Here is a 24,266-nt window from a genome sequence, read left to right on the forward strand (position 1 = left end):
AACTGACTTCACTAAAAATAATTTTGAGATATCTCACAAAAAACTAAGCCATGTTAGAATATTGGTATTTTTCCTATTTATTTCTACATAAAAAAACAAATAAAACAAATAGAGGATTGTATTTTGAACTGCTTCAAAATACTAGGCAGAGAAGGCCTCATGAGAAATGAAGAACAAAAATAAAACTATCTCTGAATAAAATCTAAGTGTACAGGTGATGATTCAGGATGTCATAAACAAATCAAGTGAGGTAAACCAAACATGTAGTATTTATACTTGAGGAAAGGGCATACTTTATTAATCATCAAGTTCCAAAACAGATTAAGAATAGAAGCTTGTTATATTATCAGTAAGTCCACAGCTGTGCACAAAGAAAATCCAGAGGGTTTTAAGGTGAGTTTGCTTCTTTTTCATCTGATTCATCATCCATTACCTAAAACCATCAAACAGAGAATTTAAGAATTAAGAGTTAGAAATTGTTCTTTTCTTGATTTAAGCATTACTTTCCTGCCTGAAAAGCCTGTTACTCCAATAGGAATAAAGTCATCAATAACCAAAGTACAAGTTTCAACCATAACCTGGAATCTTAGCAAATGAAGTATGTACAAAAGAGCTGGAGGACTTGTCTCTTTCTTGTCTCAGAAGATGTTTCCAGCAGTAAAGTCTAGTTAGGCAATAACTATAACTGATTGGTTAGCATTCTTTTCTTTTTTTCTTTCTTTGAGGCAGGGTATCACTCTAGCCCAGGCTGACCCAGAACTCACTCTACAGCCCAGACTTCTGACCTCAAACTCATGGTAATCCTCCTATCTCAGCTTCTCCAGTGCTGGGATTAAAGGGATGTATCACCACCCCCAGCTTGGCTAATATTTTTACTGGTAAAACTCATATTCTTAACTATTGTTTTATTTTTTCAAAAGCAACTTATTCATTTAAATATGTTATATAGAGCTGTTGCAGTTATCTTCATGTTGCTGGATAAAACACCCAACCAAAAGCAGCAAATGGGAGGAAAGAGTTTATTTTGGCTTATCGTCTTGACGGTAAGCTTCATAATGGCAGGGCAAAGATGATAAAGTAGATGGTGGACATCCCTGCCATAGCAGGTGGAAAATTGTAGCAAGAAGGCAAGCAAAGTTCTGGCAAGGGACAGCAATCCTATAAAACCCCTAAGCCCACTCCCAACAACACATCTCCTCCATCAAGGCTCCACCTCCCAAACTGCCACCAGCTGGGGACCAAACATTTAGAATGTGTTGGGGGCTGGAGAGATGGCTTAGCAGTTAAGGTGCTTGCCTGCAAAGCGAAAGGACCTCAGTTCAATTCCCCAGGAACCACATAAACCAGATGTACAAGGTGGCATATGCGTTTGGAATTTGTTTGCAGCAACTAAACACCCTGGTGTGCCCATTCTTTCTCTCTCTCTCCCCCCTCCCTATTTCTCTATTGTGCAAAAAAAGTAAATAAAAAGAAAAAAGAAAAAGAATGTGTTGAGCTGGGGAGATGGCTCAGTGGTTAAATGCACTTGCTTGCAAAGCCTACTGGTCTGGGTTTGATTCCCCAGTACCCATGTAAAGGCAATGCACAAAGTTGTGTGTATCTGCAGTTTGTTTGAAGAGGCAAGGGGCCCTGGTGTGATCATGCACACACTATTTTTCTTTCTCCCCTCACTCTACTGGCAAATAAAGAAATAAAAATATTAAAAATAACAATAGTTTCTTTGTTCTCGCTCCTCCCCTTTCTCAAATAAATAAATAAATAAATTTAAAAATAAATAAAGGGGGCTAGAGAGATGGCTTAGTGGTTAAGGCATTTGCCTGCAAAGCCAAAGGATCCCAGTTCAATTCTCCAGAACCCACATAAGCCAGATGCACAAGGTGGCACATGCATCTGGAGTTTATTTGCAATGGCTGGAGGCCCTGGCATGCCCATTCTTTCTTTCTTTCTCTCTCTCTCCCCTTTCTCAAATAAATAAAAATATTTTAAAAAATAACAATAACAAAAAATAAAACACATGTGCTCATGGAGGACATGTTTCAAACTACCACAGGAAGAAAATCAAACTATCACTGCAAAAATATATGGTGGCACATGCCTTTAATACCATCACTCGGGAGGCAGAGGTAGGAGGATCGCCATAAGTTCAAGGCTACCCTGAGACTCCATAGTAAATTCCACATCAGCCTGGGCTAGAGTGAGACCCTACTTCAGCGACCCCCCAGAAAAAAAACTTATTAGAAACATGAATCCTTCCAAGCATGGAGGTGTTCACCATAACCTCAGTACTTAGGAGGCGGAAGCCAGAAGGTAAGTGCTTAAGTCTAGAAAGGAGTGGTGCTCACTTTCTTAAAAAATTTTTTGTTCATTTATTTGTATTTGAAGGTGACAGACACAGAGAGAAAGAGGCAGATATATATATAGAGAGAATGGGTGTGCCAGGGCCTCCAGCCACTGCAAACGAACTCCAGACGCATGCGCCCCCTTGTGCATCTGGCTAACGTGGGTCCTGAGGAACCAAGCCTCGAACTGGAGTCCTTAGGCGTCACAGGCAAGCGCTTAACCACTAAGCCATCTCTCCAGCCTGGTGCTCACATTTTTAATCCTAGTACTCCAGAGGCTGAGGTAGGAAGATCCATGAGTTCAAGGCCAGCCTTGAAGTGAGATACTAAACCAAAACCTGTCCCCTTTCTCCTGAAAAAGTGGTCAAGGCCTGCCTCTGCTGTACATAGTGAGTTGAAGGTCAGCCTTGGGTACATGAAATCCTATCTCAAAAATAAAACTTTTGGGCTGGAGAGATGGCTTAGTGGTTAAGGCATTTTGCCTGCAAAGCCAAAGAATCCCGGTTCGATTCTCTAGGACCCACTTAAGCCAGATGCACATGGGGGCGAATGCATCTGGAATTTGTTTGCAGTGGCCGGAGGCCCTGTCATACCCATTCTCTCTCTCTCATAAATAAAAAAATTAAAAACATATTAAAAAACAGTAAAGTTAAAACAAAAAAAGAAAATACAATGCTATTAATCATTTCGACTTCTGTGCTATTCAAATAAAAATTATTTAGACCTAAAAGCCGGGCGTGATTGCACACACCTTTAATCCCAGCACTCGGGAGGCAGAGGTAGGAGGACTGCTGTGAGTTTGAGGCCACCCTGAGACTCCATAGTGAATTCCAGGTCAGCCTGGGCTAGAGTGGGACTCTACCTCGAAAAACAAAAAACAAAAAACCAAACAAACAAAAAAATTTAAACCTTAAAGAAGTGTGAATCAGGAACAAGACAAGGGTGTCCACTGTCTCCACTTCTATTTAATATAGTTTTGGAAGTCTTAGCCATAGCAATAAGGCAAGAGACACACATAAAAGGGATACAAATTGGAAAGGAAGAAATCAAGTTATCACTATTTGCAGATGACATGATTCTATACATAAAGGACCCTAAAGATTCTACTAGCAAGCTGTTAGAGCTGATCAAAACCTACAGCAATGTAGCAGGATACAAAATAAATACACAGAAATCAGTAGCCTTCATATATGCTAACAACAAACACACAGAGGATGAAATCAGAAAATCACTCCCATTCACAATTGCATCAAAAAAAATAAAGTACCTTGGAATAAACCTAACCAAGGAAATAAAGAATCTCTACAATGAGAACTTTAAAACACTCAAGCGAGAAATTGCAGAAGACACTAGAAAGTGGAGAAACATCCCTTGTTCCTGGATTGGAAGAATCAATATTGTGAAAATGGCAATCTTACCTAAAGCAATCTACACATTTAATGCAATCCCTATCAAAATTCCAAAGGCTTTCTTCATGGAAATAGAAAAAACAATCCAAAAATTCATTTGGAATCACAAAAAACCTCGAATATCTAAAATAATACTGAGCAACAAAAAAGAGGCTGGGGGTATCACCATACCTGATTTTAACCTATACTACAGAGCCATAGTAACAAAAACAGCATGGTACTGGCACAAAAACAGACATGTAGATCAGTGGAACAGAATAGAGGATGTAAGCCCAAGTAGCTATAGCCACCTGATATTTGATAAAAAATGCCAAAAATACTAATTGGAGAAGAGACAGCCTCTTCAGCAAATGGTGTTTTGAAAACTGGATATATATCTGCAGAAGGATGAAAATAGATTCTTCTCTCTCGCCATGCACAAGAATTAAGTCCAAATGGATTAAAGACCTTAACATCAGACCGGAAACTCTGAAGCTGCTAGAGGAAAAAGTAGGGGAAACCCTTCAACATATTGGTCTTGGCAAAGACTTTCTGAATACAACCCCAATTGCTCAGGCAATAAAACCACAGATTAACCACTGGGACCTAATGAAATTACAAAGATTTTGCACTGCAAAGGACACTGTGAAAAAAGCAAAGAGGCAACCTACAGAGTGGGAAAAAATCTTGGCCAGCTATATATCTGATAAAGGATTAATATCTAGGATATACAAAGAACTCAAAAAGTTAAATAATAAGGAATCAAACAAGCCAATCAAAAAATGGGCTATGGAGCTAAATAGAGAGTTCTCAAAGGAAGAAATACGAATGGCATATAAGCATCTAAAAAAATGTTCTACGTCACTAGTCATCAGGGAAATGCAGATTAAAACTACATTGAGATTCCATCTCACTCCTGTCAGATTGGCCACCATCATGAAAACAAATGATCATAAATGTTGGCGGGGATGTGGAAAAAAAGGAACCCTTCTGCACTGCTGGTGGGAATGCAATCTGGTCCAGCCATTGTGGAAAACAGTGTGGAGGTTCCTAAAACAGCTAGAGATTGATCTACCATATGACCCAGCTATAGCACTCCTAGGCATATATCCAAAGGACTCATCTCATTTCCTTAGAAGTACATGCTCAACCATGTTTATTGCTGCTCAATTTATAATAGCTGGGAAATGGAACCAGCCTAGATGTCCCTCAACTGATGAGTGGATAATGAAGATGTGGCACATTTATACAATGGAGTTCTCCTCAGCGGTAAAGAAATATGAAGTTATGAAATTTGCAGAAACATGGATGGACCTGGAAAGGATTATACTAAGTGAGGTAACCCAGACCCAGAAAGCCAAGCGCCACATATTCTCTCTCATAGTGGATCCTAGCTACAGATGACTGACTGGGCTTCTGCATGAGAAGGAAAATACTTAGTAGCAGAGGCCAGTAAGTTAAAAAGGAGACATAAAGGGTAGAGAAAGGAAGAGGGGAGGATACTTAATAGGTTGATATTGTATATATGTAATTACAATGATTGTAATGGGGAGGTAATATGATGGAGAATGGAATTTCAAATGGGAAAGTGTGGGGGTGGGGAGGGAGGGCATTACCATGGGATATATTTTATAATCATGGAAAATGTTAATAAAAATTAAAAAAGAAAAAAGAAGTGTGAAGATTTTTTTAGAGAAGAGAAACGATAATAATTAATAATTTTTAAGAGAAACAATGGACAAGTTAGTATCTTTCTATGACCTAATGTATTACTCAGATAATAAAAGCCAACACCTTTGGAAAGATTTGCATAAGCCCTTATTTCCCTTCATCACACCCAGACAATTAAGTGGGAATTTAAGTTTATGATCCATCAATCCATTCTCCACCCTGACCCATGAATAAAAATGTTCTTTCTTGTTAACCCACTTAAGTGTCAACTAATGCAATTTTTTAAATAGGCACAAGGAAGATAATGGAACAAATATAAATTAAAAAGAAATCTACATGGTGGCTTAGATATCCCAGCTTAGTAGCACCTTGAGTCAGAAGTATCATGTCAACCTGGGAGCTCAAGACCAGCCTGTGCAACACAGCAAGACTCCATCTCAAAACAAACATGTGGTGGTGCATGCCTTTAATCCCAGCACTCAGGAGACAGAGGTAGCACTTAAGACATCTGCCTGCAAAGACTAAGGATCCAGGTTTGACTTTGCAGTACCCACATAAGCCAGATGCACAAGGTGGCACATGCATTTGGAATTTTGTTTGCAGTGGCTGGAGGCCCTGGAGCATCCATTCTCTCTTTCCATTTGCATTTTCCACTCTCTTTCTCTCTCAAATAAACAAACAAAAAATTTTTAAATTTAAAACATTGTTTAAAAATATTCGTTTTATAAAGAGGGTCAGGGATGGAGAGATGGAGACAGTTCAGTGGTCAAAGGCATGTGCTTGCAAAGCCTACTGGCCTAAATTCAATTCCCTAGTGACCACATGAAGCCAGATACACAAAGTAGTGCATACATTTGGAGTTTGTTTGCAGTGGCAAGAGGCCCTCTCTCAAATAAATAAAAATATTTTTACATAAAAGAGGGTGACCAAGACAGGGGGAATTAGCAAGTGGATAAATTATGTGCTCTATCACTTTTAATCTTTTTTTGGTATATATGTAATGTGCATATGTGTTCCCATATGTATGGCAGCTTCACATTTACATGTGTGTACATGTATGTGGAGACCAGTAAATAACACTGGGTGCCAACTTCAGGACTGCCAACCTTCTCCTTTATGACAGGGTTTCTTGTTGCCCGAGAGCCTATGCATTAGGCCAGACAGGATGCCCAGCAAGCTCCAGGGATCCTGTCTCCATTTGGTAGTTTGAATGTAAAATGTCCCCACTGCTTCATGTGCTTGTCTCTTACTTAAGTCCCAGCTGGTGGAGCCTTCCTGGAGGAGGTGTCTCACTGGAGGTGGGAGGGCTTGAGAGGTTCTGCCCAGTGCCACTAGCCAGTGCTAGATCTGATTCTCTCCTCCCTGTTGCTGTAGGACGTGATGCCTGGTTATCTGTTTTAGCCACCTTTTCCCCAACATGATGAAACTTCTCTGCTTAACTACAAGCTGAAAATAAACCCTTTTTTCCCCCCATATGTTGCTTCTGGTTGGGTGTTTTGTCCCAACAACAACATAACTCCTACAACTCTACCTCTCTAATGCTGGGATCACAGGTGCTTGCTTGCTGTCATGACTGGCATTTTACTGGGGTCCTGGGGATCAAACTCAGGCCCTCATACACTCATCTTAGCTATCTCCTCAACTTAGCTATCTCCTCAGCTCGAGTTCTTCTACTTTTAAATTCATCTGTAGTTGTATGATGTCATTTCTCTGCAATCAGAACAGAATTACCTAAGAAGTTTTCTCAGTTTTTCAAATTTTAATTTTAAGACAAAATGTCATCTATGGGCTAGAGGGATGGCTTAGCAGTTAAGGTACTTCCCTGTAAAGCCTAATGACCCAGGTTTAATTCCCAGTACCCATGTAAAGCCAGATACAAAAAGTGGTGCATGCATCTGGAGTTCATTTGCAGCAGCTCAATACCCTGGCATACTTTCTCTCTCTTTATTCTCTTTTCTTGCAAATAAATAAATAAATAATTTTAAAAAAAGTCATGTAGCCCAAGCTGGCTTTGAACTAAGAGGCTGAGATAGCTCAGTGGTTAAAGGTGCTTGCTTGCAAAGCCTGCCAGTTGGGGTTCAATTTCCTAACAACTGTGTAAAGCCAGATGCAAAAGTGGCACATATGTCTGGTATTCATTTATAGGCAGGGGACCCTGGTGTGCTCCCCAACCAAAATAATAAATATTATTAATTTTTTTTTTCAGAGCTGGAGGGATGGCTTAGCGGTTAAGGCATTTGCTTGCAAAGCGAAAGGACCCACGTTAGCCTGATGGACAAGGGGCGCATGCATCTGGAGTTCATCTGCAGTGGCTAGAGACCCTAGTGCACCCATTCTCTCTCTCCCCCTCTTTCTCTGTCAAGTAAATAAAAATATTATTTTTTTTCAAACATAAAAGATCTTGCCCTTGTTGAAAATGTCAAGTCATAAGGTCTTTCACACTTATCTTACTATTAAGTGCAAACATCTAACAGTGGCATACCTGTTCTACGCCTTCTACCTCTGGAATATAAAATTGTAGCATATTCTGAATGCCATTTCTTAGGGTGATGATGGAGCTAGGGCAGCTGGTGCAGGAGCCCTGGAGCTTCAGCTTCACGATGCCATCTTCAAAGCCTTTGTAGATCACATCGCCGCCATCTTCCTGCACAGTTGGCCTGTGGCCACAGAATATTCATGATACATTTAAAACAAGAGATGGGAAAAAGAACCTGAAGGAGAAGACAATGGGGACCCGCTGAGCAGCTCCAGAGGGCATCTCACAACCTCCCTTATCCAATAAGTCATCACTAGGAACACTGCTGGAGAGTGCAGGATGACAAGGCATCACAGCCACCACTCCCTGACACAGCATCCAGCACAACAGATGCTAAGGGCTAACTGACCTAGCCAGGTGAGACGAGCCCACAGTGCATCAAAGAGGGAAGCAGCTTCACAGCTCAATGTTGGTGCCATAGAAAGTCACCCCAACTGGGTAGGTTTACATTGAGGAAACACATACCCTGAAGCTGGGTATATAGGTTTGAACTATAAGTGCTAATTGTACCTTCCATATCAGGGCAGGCTGCTTAAAAAAATAAACCACAGAGGGAAAGAATTCAAAACCCAGTCCACTAGACAGAAATACTGAATTAATGTACATTTAATATACTTTGCCTTTTTCAATTTTTTTGTACTTTATATTTATTTATTTTGGCTTTTCAAGATAGGGTCTCACTTTAGCTTAGGCTGACCTGGAATTCATTCTGTAGTCTAAGGGTGGCCTTGAACTCATGGCAATCCTCCTACCTCTGCCTCCTGAGTGCTGGGATTAAAGGCATGCACCACCACACCTGGTGTATTTTTATTTATTTTCTGAGAGAGAAAGGTAGATAGAGATGACGGTGAAGGAGAGAAAACGAGTGCACTGCAAACGAACTCCAGATGCATGCGCTACCTTGTGCATTTGGCTTATGTGGACCCTGGTGAATAGAACCTGGGTCCTCTGGCTTTGCAGGCAAGCGCCTTAACTGCTAAGTCATCTCTCCAGTCCTTCTTTGCCATTTTAAATAATCTGTGTGTTAGGGTTAACTTTTGCCATCTCTTACTTTTTAGTGTCTTCTGTTCTTCTTGTTGCAGCAGTGTTTCACTCTGGCTCAGGCAGACCTGGAACTCACTGCAGCCAAGGCTGGGCTTGAGCTCCAAACAAGCCACTACCTCAGAGTCTCTCATGATAGGATTAAAGGTCTAAACCATCACACCTGGTTCAGGGCCTTCTTAAAAAACATATTTTTGGACTGGAGAGATGGCTTAGCAATTAAACACTTGCCTGTGAAGCCTAAGTACCCTGGTTTGAGGCTCGATTCCCCAGGACCCAAGTTAGCCAGATAGATGCACAAGGGGGCACACGCACCTGGAGGTTTTTTTGCAGGGGCTGGAGGCCCTGACACGTCCATTCTCTCTGTCTCTCTCTGCCTCTTTCTCCCTCTTTCTGTCTCTCTCAAATAAATAAATTTGAGACAGAGAAAGAGAGTGACAGGTGAGTATGGGCACACCAGGGCCTTCTGCCACAGCAAAACAACTCCAGACACATGTGCCAATTTGTGCATCTGGCTTTACATAGGTACTGGGGAATCAAACCCAGACTGTCAGGCTTTGTAAGCAAGTGCTTTACCAGCTGAGTCATCTCTCCAATGTCCTTCGTTTTTTTTTTTAAAGCCAAGTGCAATGATGCACACCTTTTTTAAAAAAATTTTTTTTGTTTATTTTTATTTATTTGAAAGAGATGGACAGAGAGAGAAAGAGGCAGAGAGAGAGAGAGACAGAATGGGCATGCCAGAGCCTCTGGCCACTGCAAACGAACTCCAGATGTGTGCGCCCCCTTGTACATCTGGATAATGTGGGTCCTGGAGAGTTGAGCCTTGAACTGGGGTCCTTAGGCTTCACAGGCAAGTGCTTAACCACTAAGCCATCTCTCCAGCCCCAACGCCCTTCTTTTTAACTGTTATTCATGCATATATATTCCATGCTGATTTTGTTTACATTTGTATGTTGCCCAGGTGGATTTTAGGTTTGTTTTGGATTTTTCTCTACCTAGCCTACTATTGGGATCTCTCTACTACTCTTCCTACACATAATTCCTTAATTCAGATACATTACTTGTTTTTCCAACCTTTTTTTTTTTTTTACACATTCTGTCCTCCTTACCCATAACTACAACCTTCCATAGTCTCAACAACCTCTAAATTTTGTGGAAGCTAATAGTACCCCAACTTCCTTCTCTCATATACTTGTTCCACCTCCATCCTTTTCAAAGTTAATGCTGGTCCTCACTCTATTCTAATCTACAGCCCTCTCACACTTCTAAGAAACCAAAACCTTAGCATACTTCATACCAGCCTTGCTTATTTACCCACCTTTGTTGATAACTCAATACTAAGACATTTGCATAACAGGCATATCCACCAGCATGGGTCACTCCGACTATTAAGCTGGGAGTAATAGAGAGGTCACATCTGGTAGCTTGAGCTCCTACCCTGAAGATATAACTTCTGATCTAAACATCAAAGAATATAGTTGAAAGGGCTGGAGAGATGGCTTAGTAGCTAAGTGCTTACCTGTCAAGCCTAAGGACCAACGTTTGAGGCTCAATTCCTCAGGAACCACGTTAGCCAGATGCACAGGGGGCACACACATCTTGAGTTCATTTGTAGTGGCTAGAGGCCCTGGTGTGCCCATTCTCTATCTATCTGTCTGCCTCTTTCTCTCTCTGTCTCTTGCTCTCAAATAAATAAATAAAAATAAACAACAAAAACAAATTTTTAAAAGTCAGTAGTAGAGGCTGGGAAGGTAGAGAAGAGCTATGAGAGAGAAAGGAGATGGGCAGGCTTAAGAGGAGGGTATAGGAGATATATAAGTAGAGGGGAAGAATACTGGGGTGAAACGGCCTCAGTAAAGTCAGAGGAGGGGATGGAGGACAGAAGGAGGTGGGAGAAGGGTTAATCAAAATTTAAGATGTTGTGAATAAGTCATATGGCAACCTTTTTTGCTAGCTAATGATCTGTATGTTTAAAAACAATTTGGGTATAAGTGTCCTGTGAAGTGGGTAATACTGTGTCCAGAAGCCATAGATTGTTAGAAAAATTCAGTGCCAGGGGTAGGAAACCTTCTAGCAAGTTGTTGGCCAAGGCGGCCCCTGAAGCCCCCAAAATATTACAGACTATTGTCAAGGGTCTTGGTTACCCACCAGAACTATAAGGTAATACTCTATTTCTGAAGACTCCACATGCTTGAACTTCTTATCACTAAGAAATCAGCTTGGAGCTGAGCTGGTACAACGGTGGTATGTCTGTTATAGGGGAAACCAACTGCTCTCTGATTGGACCTGAGGCCCACTGCACAGTAGGGAATTCCTGCCTGATATTGAAAACCTAATCAAAAGCCCAAGGCTGGGGAGGTCATAAGCCCTAGAGGGGAAATTATCACTGTTGTCTGGTTAAATGCATATGTTATACTCTAACAAACTGTGCTCTAAATACTTATGTTTATGATCATTTATTAATGCTACTCTCACTTTTGGTTAGAGAAGCTTCTCATTTCAGATGGTGGTGACCACTAGGGAGATTCAAAATTCACCATAGTCCTAAGAAGTGACAGTGGAGTGTTCAGTACTAAAGAAGGTATCTCTACCACACCCTCCAAGGCTCAGGACCATTACGGAAGAGGTAATGGAAAGAATCTAAGAGCAAAAGGAAGGGGAAGAGTACTTACAATGCTGCCTTCCAGACACAAATATTGATATTCATGACCTCCCATTGGCTGTCTACACAAGACTTTCAGAATAGGAAGGGGAAAATGATAATGTAAAAGGAAAAGAGAAACTGGAGAGATGGTCAGTGGCTTAAGGCACTTGCTTGCAAAGCATGGCAGCCTGAGTTTGATTCCCTAGTACCAATGTAAAGCCAGATACACAGTGTGGCACATGCACGTGGAGTTTGTTAGCAGTGGCAGGAGACCCTGGCGTGCCCATGCTTACTCTTTCTGTTTCTCTCTCAAATAAAGTATTAAAATATTTTTTAAAAAAAGAAGAAAAAGGAGAGACTAGTTGGAAAGCAAGAATGTGATGTGCTGCATGCAGCTCAATGGGAAAGAGAGAAATAACCAGTGAAGATACCCAACAGTGGACACTGTAAGCCTTATACTTGGCCAGCTAGGTCAAATGAACCAACTGGTGCAATAGTGGCACATCTGTTATGGGGGAATCCACCAACCACCCTCTAATTTGACTAATTTGCCCACTCCATGGGAGGGAATATATTGAAAACCTACAACTGGGGTAGTCATGAGCCCTAGGAGTGTAATGTTGGCTGTTATCTGGCTAAAAGCATATACTATTCTAACCAAACTGCCCAGTAAGCACTTCTCTTAATAACCATACCCATATATTAATGCTATTCTCACTTTTGGTTAGAGAACCTTCTCTTTTCAGATGGCAGTGACCTTGGGATGACTCAGAAGGCATCATGGTGCTGAGAAAAATGACAGAGTGCTTAGCACTGAAATATCTCAATCACACCTTGCATGGCCCAGGGTCCATTGTGAAAGAGGTGGCAGAAAGAATGTTAAGAGCCAGAGGAAGGGTAGGACTCCTTACAATGTGCTTCTCCAGACACAAAATGGCCTGTATATCCATGACCTCACAGTGCTTGACACTACCTACACAAGACCATCATAATAGGAAGAAAAGATCATGACATCAAAATAAAAGAGACACTGATTGAGAGAGGGAGCGGATATGATGGAGAATGGAGTTTCAAAGGGGAAAGTGGGGGGGGAGGGAGTGAATTACCATGAGATATTGTTTACAATTATGGAAGTTATCAATAAAAAGATATATATAAAATAATAAAAAAAGAAAGAATGTGATGGAGGGGTCTTGGGGAGGAGGGAGAGTGGTGGGAGAAGATTATGATTATGGAATATTGCCTATATTTATGAAGTTAATAAAAAGGTTTTTTATTTTATTTTGTTTTTTTATGCAAGTTTGCTCATGTCCCTGGTCTTTTGTGAGCTGTGGAAGCCTGCTGTTCTCCAGTCATTTCAATTTATTCTATATGGGTAACTGCCAGGCAAGTGGGCGCAGTTTCTCTCGTTAAAATGTTGGCAAACACTAAGTTCTCTTTCTTTCCTAAATGGTGACTGTGAAGGGACTTTCTTGTCTATGTTTAAATAGATTATATGTTATAAAATTTTGAGTAAATAAAGGTACAGGCTTTAAACTTGTTAGGATTCCCCACTGTGGTTTGTATCAGTGCATACTTACTTGGGAACCCCGCGCTAACCTCATGTTGAATGTATACTGCTATGATGAAAACTGCCTCTGCAGCTCTGAAGCTAAGGGAGGGGGAGGGGCACATACCGTATTCGAGTGTCCAATAATTCCTTAATCATTGCCACAACTTCATCATCTTCTTCAGACCCTAAGAAAAATTATAAATAAAAAACATCAATATCAATTTAGTATCCATTCAAGTACAAGTATTAAGACAGGACGATTTGAATTTCATGGCTCATTAAAAACATAAACAAAACTGCCAGGCGTGGTGGCACATGCCTTTAATCCCAGTACCTGGAAGGCAGAGACAGGATCATCCCTGTGAGTGTGAGGCCACACTGATACTACATCTTGAATTCCAGGTCAGCCTGGGCTGGAGTGAGATCCTATCTCAACAACCCTCCAAAACAAAATAAACAAATGAACAACAACAAAAAAAAAACCAAACCCTTCAAACAAATATAAACACAGGGCTTGAGAAATGGCTCAGAAGTTAAAGGCACTTGTTTGCAAAGACTGATGGCATGGGTTTGATTCCTAGTATCAAGTATGCACAAAGTGGCATATTCATCTGGAGTTTGTTTGTAGTGGCAGGAACGTCCATACTCTCTCTGAGTCTGCCACTTTCTTTGTCTTTCAAATAAATGAATAAAAATACTTAAAGAAATATAAAAACAAAGGTAGGTGTGATGGTACAAAGTAGAAAAAAGATGATCACTTGACAATTGGAGGATAGCCTGGTCTATATATAGCAAGTTCTGGGCCAATTGTACCTAGTTAGTCAGTCCTTGTTTCAAAAAACACAAAACAAAAAGTCAAGCATGGTGGCACATGCCTTTAATCCCAGCATTCAGGAGGCAGACATAGGAGGATCACTGTGAGTTCAAGACCACCCAGAGACAACATAGTGAATTCCAGGTCAGCCTGGGCTAGAGTGAGACCCTACCTTGAAAATCCAAATAAAATAAAATAAATAAACAAACAAACACAAAACAGCCAGACACATGCCTTTAATCCCAGTACTTGGGAGGCAAAGGTAAGAGGACTGCTGTGATTTCTAGGGTACAGAGAATACATAGTGCGTTCCAGATCAGCCTGAGCCAGAGTGAGACCCTACCTCAAAAAAAAAAAAAAAAAAAAAAAGCCAGGCGTGGTGGCACATGCCTTTAATTCCAGCACTTGGGTAGCAAAGGTAGGAGGATCGCAGTGAGTTCAAGGCCACCCTGAGACCACATAGTGAATTCCAGGTCAGCCTGAGCTAGAATGAGAATCTACCTGGAAAAACCAGAAAAAGTAAAATAAAAAATCAAAACAAAACAAAATGCCAGATGTGGTGGTGCCTGCCTTTAATCCCAGCACTTGGGAGACAGAGGTAGGAGGATTACTGTGAGTTTGTGGCCACCCTGAGACTACATAGTGAACTCCAGGTCAGCCTGGGCTAAAGTGAAGCCTACCTTGAAAAACCTCAAAAAATAAATAAATAAAAATAAAAATAGCTGGACATGGTAGCACACACCTTTAATCCCAGCATTTGGGAGGCAGAGGTAGGAGGATCGCCATGAGTTCAAGGCCACCCTGAGATGACATAGTGAAATGCAGGTTAGCCTGAACTAGAGTAAGTCCTTACCTCAAAACACCAAAATTAAGTAAATAAATAAAATTAAAAACACACACATACAACAGGGCATGGTGATGAATGTTTATAAGCTCAACACTCAGGAGGTGGTAGCAGGATCAACCTTGGCTATATAGCAATTTTTAGGCTAGCCTGGGCTACCTGAGACCCCCCCCCCAATTAAAAATAAAAGAAAACATGAAAGTATCAAACACAGAACTTGGTAATGTAACACAGATGATTTTGGGAAACTATACTCTAAAGAAAACCTAAGGCACAGTAGTCAATTCAATATTTAGCAATAAAACTAAGTATGTTGAAATTTTAATTATATTTGGGCTTGAAATTTCCAGCTAGTAAATCTTATAAAAGTTTATAACTTTTACCATTCTCAAGAATTGAAAAATAGCACAGGAAAATATTATCATTTAAGTTTTGATGGAAATATGAGACAAATAGGTAAACCTACTTTATAAAATTGTTTCCTTAGTTTCTCAACTTAGTGATTTTTCAAGAAGATAACCATATCAAATATACATATAAGCCTTCTAGAAATTTCTGAAATATCCTACAAAACTGAGCAAAATTTTCTTTAAACTGGAGCTTAGCTAGAAGCCTTCTCCCTATTAGCCTATGTCTGTATAATTTTCAGGATGCAGTCTGTGGGGGGAGAAAAGTCATCAATAGTCTTAACCAGAAGTGGATCCTGTAAGCTGTATGGCTGGCCAGCCAGACGAAATGTGTACCAACTGGTGCAAAGGTAGTATGTCTGTTATGGGGGAAACCAACTACTCTCGGATTGGTCTTGAAGCCCATTCCACAGGTGGTAATTCTTGCTGGTAATGAAAGCCTAATCAAAACCCTATGGCTGGGGAGGTCTTAAGTCCTAGAAAGGGTCACTACTGTTGTCTGGCTAAATGGATATATTATGGCAATGAAATTGCCTTTGAAATACTTATGTTTATACTCATATATTAATGCTACTCTTTTTGTTACAGCTTCTCTTTTCAGATGACAGTGACTACTGGAGTGACTCAAAACTCATCATGACAGTGGAGTGTTCACCCTAAATGAAACATCTCTATTATACCCTCCAAGGCTCAGGACCATTACTGAAGAGGCAGTGTGGTGGAAAGAATGTTAAGAGCCCAAAGAAGGGGAAGAGTGCTTACAAAACTGTCTTTCAGACACAAAGTGGCCTTCCTATTCATGACCTCACAGAGGGCTACCTACACAAGATCTGCGAAACAGGAGGGAAAAAAAGGTCACATCAAAATAGGAGACTAGTTGGAATGAAGAAGGGATTCAAAGGAGGGGAGATTGGAAAGATGGAAGAGAGGGAGGGAGAAGGTGATTATAACCATGGTATATTGTTTATATTTATGAAAGTTGTCAATAAATTTAAAAAAAACCAACAACAACTTGTTTTTTCATCTCTGGCTTTGCTTTGCTGTGTGATAGTGAGGTTCACTCAGGGGTTGGTGCTCTATCTTGTGTTGTACCTTTTTTTTTTTTTTTTCCGGGGTGAAGGGTCTCACTCCACCCCAAAATGACCTTAAATTCATTGCATAGTCTCAGACTGGCTTCGAACTCAGCAATTCTCCTACCTCTGCCTCCCAAGTGCTGGGATTAAAGGCGTGTGCCACCACACCCAACTCTACCCCAGTTTTATGTCTTTATTATTTCATTTAAAAATGAGGAGCTATATGGTGGCATATACCTTTAATCACAGCACTCAGGAAGGTAAGGTAGGCTAGAAAAAAAATAGGTAAAATAACAAATGGGGGATGGAGAGATGGCTTAGCAGTTGAAGGTGCTTGCTTGCAAAGCTTGATAGCCTGGGTTTGATTCCCTAATAGCCATGTAAAAAAGTCAAATGTACAAAGTAATGCATTTAAGTTGGGCATGGTGGCACACACCTTTAATCCCAGTACTCGGGAGGCAGAAGTAGAGGAATTGTCATGAATTTGAGGCCACCCTGAGAGGACATAGTGAATTCTAGGACAGCCTCAACGAGAGTGAGATCCTACCTTAAAAAACTTAACAACAAAAGTGGTGCATTCATTGGGAGTTTGTCTGCATTAGTAAGAGGCCCTGGCATGCCCACTCTCTCTCTCTCTGCTTGCTAATAAATAAAAAAAAATTTTTTTTTTCGAGGTAGGGTCTCATTCTAGCCCAGGCTGACCTGGAATTCACTATGTAGTCTCAGGGTGGCATCGAACTCACCCTGATCTTCTTACCTCTGCCTCCCAAGTTCTGGGATTAAAGGCGTGTGCCACCACACCCGGCTAAATATATATATATATATATATATTTTAACCTGGAGCCACCAGCTTAGCCCTTAAGTAGTTAAAATACTTATTTTTATTTGCAAGCAAAGAGAGATAGAGGGAAGAGTGAGAGACAGAATGGGCGTACCAAGCTGGGCATGGTGGCACACGCCTTTAATCCCAGCACTTAGGAGGCAGAGGTAGTAGATGGATTGCCATGAGTTCAAGGCCACCCTGAGACTACTGAGTGAATTCCAGGTCAGCCTGGGCTAGAGTGAGACCCTTCCTTGAAAACAAAACAAACAACAACAAAAAAGAATGGGCACGCCAGCACCTCCAGTTGCTGTAAACAAAGTCCAAATGCATGCACCACCTTGCACATCTGGCTTTTACATGGACACTGGGGAATCAAACTCAGGTCATTAGGCTTTGCAGACAAGCCTTAACTGCTAAGCCATCTCTCCAGCCCCTAGCCCCCCAAATATCTTTTTTTAAAAATGAGTCTATGGGCTGGAGAGATGGCTTAGCGGTTAAGCACTTGCCTGTGAAGCCTAAGGACCCCAGTTCGAGGCTCAGTTCCGCAGGTCCCATGTTAGCCAGATGCACAAGGGGGCGCACGCGTCTGGAGTTCATTTGCAGAGGCTGGAAGCTCTGGCACGCCCATTCTCTCTCTCTCCCTCTATCTGTCTTTCTCTCTGTGTCTGTCTCTCTCAAATAAATAAATAAATAATTTTAAAAAATTAAAAAAAAAATGAGTCTAGAGCTGGAGAGGTGACTTGGAAGTTAAAGCACTTGCCTGCAACATCTAAGGATCCAGGTTTGGTTCCCCAGGATCCATATAAGCCAGACGCACAAAGTGGTACATGCGTCTGGAGTTTGTTTGTAGTAGCTAGGGGCCCTGGTGTGCCCATTCTAACTCTTTTTTCTGCCTCTCTCTCTCTTTCTTAATAAAATATTAATAAATGAATGGAAGCAGGCAAGGTGGTGTGCATCTTTAATCCCAGCACTCGGGAGGCTAAGGAGGATCACTGTGAGTTTGAGGCCAGCCTGTGCTACAGAATACATTCCAAGTCAGCCTGGCTAGAGTTAAGACCCTACCTTCAGAAAAACAAAAAACTATGGGAGGCAGAGGTAGGAGGATCAGCATGAGTTCTAGGCCACCCTGAGATTACATAGCGAATTCCAGGTTAGGCTGTGCTAGAGCAAGGCCTTACCTCAAAAAACCAAAAACCAGACCCGCCCCGCGAGGAGGCCCACGCCTGGGCCCTGCATTGGGCTGAGGCTCCCTGGGCCCCGGGCGTCACTGCCGCCGCCGCCACCCCCAAGCTTGGGGCGGGCGGGCGGGCGGTCGGAGCGGGGGGCTTATGGGCATGTAGGAGGTCGCTGCGCGCCACGGCCGCGTCCCTGTGGTGCTGCCTGTGGAAATGCCGGCCGTGCAGCTGGACACGCAGCACATGGGAACAGACTTTGTCATTGTGAAAAATGGAAGAATATGTGGACCCGGTGGTTGTTTAGCCAGTGCACCTTTACATCAAAACAAAAGCTACTTTGAATTCAAAATCCAGTCCACAGGACTCTGGGGCATACGTGTTGCAACTCAGAAGGTTAGCCTGAACCAGATTCCTCTTGGCCGAGACATGCACAGCCTGGTGATGAGAAATGACGGAGCCCTGTACCACAACAATGAAGAGAAAAATAGGCTGCCAGCAAACAGCCTTTTCAGGAGGGAGATGTGGTGGGTATTACATACGACCATGTAGAATTAAATGTGTATTTGAATGGAAAAAACATGCATTGCCCAGCATCAGGTATACGTGGGGCAGTGTATCCAGTTGTATATGTAGATGACAGTGCAATTTTGGATTGCCAGTTCTGTGAATTTTATCATACTCCTCCACCCGGATTTGAGAAAATACTATTTGAGCAGCAAATCTTCTGAATGTATTTGCTTTTAAAACTTGTACTTCTGCACTGTTACACAAGTGTTTACTGCTTAATAAAGCTTTATCAGATCTATAGAAGAAGAAATAAAAAAACCAAAAAAGAAAAATAAAAGTCTAAATAAAAGGAAATAGATCTAAAGCAACAATGACAAAAATTAGTATTTGTTGGCCTGGATATCCATGGCCTCACAGTGCCCAACACTACCTACACAAGACCATCATAAGAAGAGGAAAAGATAATGACATCAAAATTAAAGAGAGACTGATTTGAGATGGGGAGGGGGTATGATGGAGAATGGAGTTTCAATGGGGAAAGTGGGGGGAGGAAGGGCATTACCATAGGGTATATTTTATAATCATGGAAGTTGTTAATAAAAATTTGGAAAAAAAAAAGATTTGTTTAATTAGTACCCCTACCAAAATTTTGGTTTTTATAATAGTTTTAATTTACTTACACTTAAAAAATGATAAAAATAAGCATATATAAAGTTACATATGAAGATTCAACCCATTTGGAATGGTAAAAATCTGTATCCCTATTACTTCTGAAATCAAGGCAAATATGAATAAAGTAGAAAAATCTAAATAAAAAAAAGATAAACATTAATTACTTAACACAATGTCACCTGCTTCTCCTGAAGGTGTTTCCTCAGTCACTAGAGGTAAGCCAGATGCAAAGAAGTCCATAATTGTTGCATAAATATCTGGTTTCAGTAAATTCCAGTCTAACTCTTCATTTTCCTACAAATATGTAATAAAAATGTCAATTCTAGCTAAGTGAAAAACATTAAGAATACTACCTCATTAGACAGTGCTTTACCAACTTAGCTACATCCTCAGCTCCAGAATACTACCTCATATCTTTCAAGAATCTTTTCTGAGGGCTGGAGAGGTTGCTTCCCTAGCACCCATATAAAGTGCATAAAATGGTGCATGCATCTGGAGTTAGTCTGCAGAGGCAGGAGGCCCTGGCATGTCCATATTCTCTATCTTTCTCTGTCTCAAAAAGATACATAAAATAAATTTTCTTTTAAAAAAGATTCTTCCCTAATTATGGCCTCTCTTATGAAAAGCACCCATTTCTACAGAAAGCATGTCAGTTCCTGTTCTTCAACATCTCACTTGGATGAATTCAGAGATACACAATGGAAAGTCTTGCTATTCATTGATTCCTTCATCAAATCTTAGTGTTTGATGTATCATGCTGTATATAGAGGAACTATTAAAATGCTTAAGATATTTTTCATGTAAAGAGCTAAAATACTGAACAAATTAAAAAAGGATAATCAAGAAGTTCTCATTCTTTTGAGGAGAATAGAGTATAACTGCATGATTGAATACAAAGGACATTCCATGACTATTCAAAAATTCAATTTACATGTATTTCTTAAGGAATCTTGAAACACTGGAAAGAGGAGCTGGGGCTGTAATTCAGTAATAGCTTGCTTGCCTAGTCCACACAAAGCCTTGGGTTTGATCCCCAGCATCACATAAACTGGGTGTATTGGTGCAAGATTCTAATCCCAGCACTCTGGAGGAAGCCAAGGCTGTGTTAGAGGTGTGGGGAGATCAGAGGACCAAGCAATCAGGAATGGGCAGGTAGGTGTTGGGCTTGTTGTAGGATTTTCTTTTTTTTTTGAAGTAGGGTCTCACTCTAGCCCAGGCAGACCTGGAATTTAATGTATAGTCCCAGGCTGTCCCAAAACTCACATTGATCCTCCAATCTCTGCCTCCCAAGTGCTGGGATTAAAGGTGTGTTGTAGGGATTTCATTCTAAGTCTGTCTCTCACCTGGCCCCCTTATTACATGGAATAGGCCTTCCCACAGTTTAAGATTCTCTTGGTTGCCAGATGAATATCATGGCATGTGACACAAGTATGTATACTCTGTGTATATAAAATACATGTCTAATTACTTAATTACATACACACACACACACACACACACACATATATGTATGTATATACATATATATAATCAAAAGATGATTGGATATGTAATCCCTTTTCAAAGTGGGCCCTTACATCTTACATGTATATGTATGTTCTGTTTATGTAAAATGTGTTCATAATACTTATTTGCTTCCCTTTTTACTCTATCAACTTACAATAAGAATAAGTAAGGCTGGGCTGGAGAGATGTCTCACTGGCTAAGGCACTTGCCTGCAAAGTCTAATGACCTGGGTTCAATTCCCAGTACCCATCCATATCAGCCAGATGCACAAAGTGACACATGCATCTGGAGCTTGTTTGCAGTGGTTAGAGGCCCTTGTGCACCCTCTCTCTCTCTGCCTCTCTGTGCAGCTCTCTGCTTTCAAATTAAATAAATAAATAAATACGTTTTACAAAAAGAATTAGTAGCTGGGCGTGGTGGCACACGCCTTTAATCCCAGCACTTGGGAGGCAGAGGTAGGAGGATCACAGTGAGTTCGAGGCTACCCTGAGACTCCATAGTGAATTCCAGGTCAGTCTAGGCTAGAGTGAGACCCTACCTCGAAAAACCAAAAAAAAAAAAAAAAAAAAAAAAAAGAGTAAAGCTAAAATTCTAATTGTCACAAGGTTGAGTCTTTTTTTTGGGGGGGGAGTTTCGAGGTAGGGTCTTCCTCTCACCCAGGCTGACCTGGAATTCACTATGTAGTCTCAGGGTGGCCTTGGACTCATGGTGATCCTTCTACCTCTGCCTCCCAAGTACTGGTATTAAAGGCGTGTGCTACCATACCTGGCTACAAGGTTGAGTCTTTCTGTGGTCTAGCTAGTCTTGGATACTACACTAAACCTGCTGAGGCTCAAACTGTTTTCTTCTGAAAAATGAGGCATCTTAGACTATAGTTAGGTCTAGATTATAATTAATTTCAACTTGACAATTCTCTTACATAATTAACTTGAGCAATGGAAGAAATACACATAATTTGAGATTTTAATAACAGTATGTATAAAACACATTAAGAATTATAATTTTAGGGAGATATGGTGGCACATATTTATAATCCTAGCAGTAGGGAGGCTGAAGCAGAAAGATCACAAATTCCAGCCTAGCTTGTGCTAAATAACAAAACTCAATTCTCCTCTTCCCCCAAAAGAAGGAAAAAAAAAAAAAAGGAAAGGAAAAAAGGAGGAGGAAGAGAAGGAATAGTAAGAAGTAAGAGATTCTGCAGAGGCAGTGAAATCAGAAATACAAAGAATTTCCAGTCTTATTATTATTTTACCTTATTTATTTACTTATTTTTTGTTTTTTTGAGGTAGGGTCTCACTCTAGCCCAGGCTATCTGGAAATCACTATGTATTCTTAGGCTGGTCTCGAACCCGTAGTGATCCTCCTACCTTTGCCTCTCAGTGCTGGGATTAAAGGTGTGCACCACCACACCTGGCTGCAGTCTTATTTTGAGCCATCTAATTTTTACCTTTGTGACAGTAATAAAATCTGGTCCAAAGAATACGCTTTTTACTCCTTCGATCCTGAATAGCTGCCTGTGCATACAGAAAAATGAGACATAAAATGTGTTATGAGAAAATTTAAACATATATAAAAGTATAGAAAAAAGTTAAAAACATTCTATGAACCCTTCCCCAGCTACAAGTATCACCTCAAGATCAACACTGTTTCACCTTCTTGCCTTGCATTGGAAATTCACCCAGGAGAAATGACATATATACTCCACAAAGTCCTATACATGATTCTTTGAGCAGCCTTATTTTTCAGTCCCCCAAATGAACATGGCTGCCAACTGGTGAAAGAGCAAAGACTGTGGTGCATGTATAAAATGTACTACAAAAAATGTACTGCAACTTGCCAATAAAAAAAGGAACTGGCACCAGGCATGGTGGAACATGCCTTTAATCCCAGCACTTAGGAGGCAGACAGAGGTAGGAGGATCACTGTGAATTCAAGGCCACTCTTGAGACTACACAGTGAATTCCAAGTCAGCATAGGCTACAGAGAGACCCTACGTTGAAAAACCAAAAAAAAAAAAAAAAAAAAAAAGAGAGAGAACAAGAAAAAGGAACTGGCTGGGCTGTCTTCACATGTAGATTACAGCAAATAATTCCCTAAAACAATTCAGCTACAATAACAAGAAAGGAAGGAAATTAGATTTTGCTTGACAGAAAATAATAAATTCTGTGAAAGAAACAAGCTATCTTTTTCTTTTCTATTTTTGTGGTAGTGGTAATTTAAACCTAAACCTTATCCATTCTAGGTAAGGGAACTGACATTATGCTATATCCTCACTCATTTACATTTTTTAAATACAAAATATGTAGGGTATTTTGGGGGGGGGAGTTAGGTCTTATTATATAACCCAAGCTGACCTTGAATTCTCTCTCTCTTTTTTTTTTTTTTTTTTTTTTTGAGGTAGGGTCTAGGCTGACCTGGAATTCATTATGTAGTCTCAGGATGGCCTCGAACTCATGGTGATTCTCCTACCTCTGTCTCCTGAGTGCTGGGATTAAAGGTGAGTGCCACCACCTTGAATTCTTGATCCTTCAGTTTCTGTCACCTAAGGGCTGCAATTCCAAGAGTATTCAACCACACCTAACTAAGTAAACTCACTTTTTTTTATTTTTAAATTTTCTTTTTGAAAGCTTTATATTCTTTCTATTTTCTCACACATGAGTCCTGAATTAAATTGTATGCATTTCTTACTGTAGTTTGTATTGAGAAAGTGTGAAAAACAAATGCTACACAGTGTCTTCTGAGAAGTTGTGTATTTATAAGTCAGAGAAATGAAGATATTCAGTAACTGGAAACCTCTACCTGCCCTGAGTGGGCAGGTAAAGTAGCAGCATATACAGAAACAGTTATCTAAACTTTGTCAAATGTGCTCAGCAATCAATACTAGGGTAAGGTTACCAAAAAGTTAATTTGAAGTTGAGGGTTTAACTCAGTGGTTGAGTATGGGCAAGCCCTTGAGTCAATCCCTGGCCAAAAAAAAAAAAAAAAAAAGAGAGAGGGAAGGATGGAAAGAAGGAAGGAAATAAAACCAATGAATTATTCAGGTGTCTTGAAGGGGGGGCAAGGGTGAGCCCTGTGGGGCAGGGGAGGCATCAGTTGATGCAGAGATAGGGGCTGAGGCTGCAGCTCCAGGGAGACCCTGGCCCTCTATGCCTGTGTCTGCCATAGCTTGTGTGAGACAAACAAAGACAATCCTTCCCTGCTGTCCCAATAATTTCAAGTTTTGGCCGGACCTTGGAGCACACATTGAGTAGTGAGGACCCAGGCAAAAAGTAGA

At 40.7% G+C, this 24,266-nt stretch overlaps 1 protein-coding gene and 1 pseudogene across 2 annotated transcripts in view; one reads left to right on the forward strand and one right to left on the reverse strand.

The window, feature by feature from the left end:
• Window positions 1-264: 264 nt before the first annotated feature.
• The window catches only part of Nfu1 (NFU1 iron-sulfur cluster scaffold), a 44,265-nt gene continuing 20,263 nt past the window's right edge, over window positions 265-24,266 (reverse strand). The window contains exons 4-8 of one of the 2 annotated variants that reach the window (XM_045152640.1): window positions 22,440-22,506; window positions 19,666-19,780; window positions 13,296-13,356; window positions 7,881-8,055; window positions 265-433 (exon numbers count right to left, since the gene is read on the reverse strand). In XM_045152640.1, coding sequence (XP_045008575.1) covers window positions 389-433; window positions 7,881-8,055; window positions 13,296-13,356; window positions 19,666-19,780; window positions 22,440-22,506 — 463 coding nt within the window. In that variant the 3' untranslated portion in view covers window positions 265-388. Of the gene's footprint in view, window positions 434-7,880; window positions 8,056-13,295; window positions 13,357-19,650; window positions 19,781-22,439; window positions 22,507-24,266 lie in introns of both variants that reach the window. The other variant, XM_045152639.1, reaches the window with a different exon arrangement.
• LOC105944298 lies at window positions 18,521-19,080 on the forward strand (annotated as a pseudogene).

Source organism: Jaculus jaculus, chromosome 6 (assembly GCF_020740685.1).
Source record: "Jaculus jaculus isolate mJacJac1 chromosome 6, mJacJac1.mat.Y.cur, whole genome shotgun sequence".
Lineage (NCBI taxonomy): Eukaryota > Metazoa > Chordata > Mammalia > Rodentia > Dipodidae > Jaculus > Jaculus jaculus.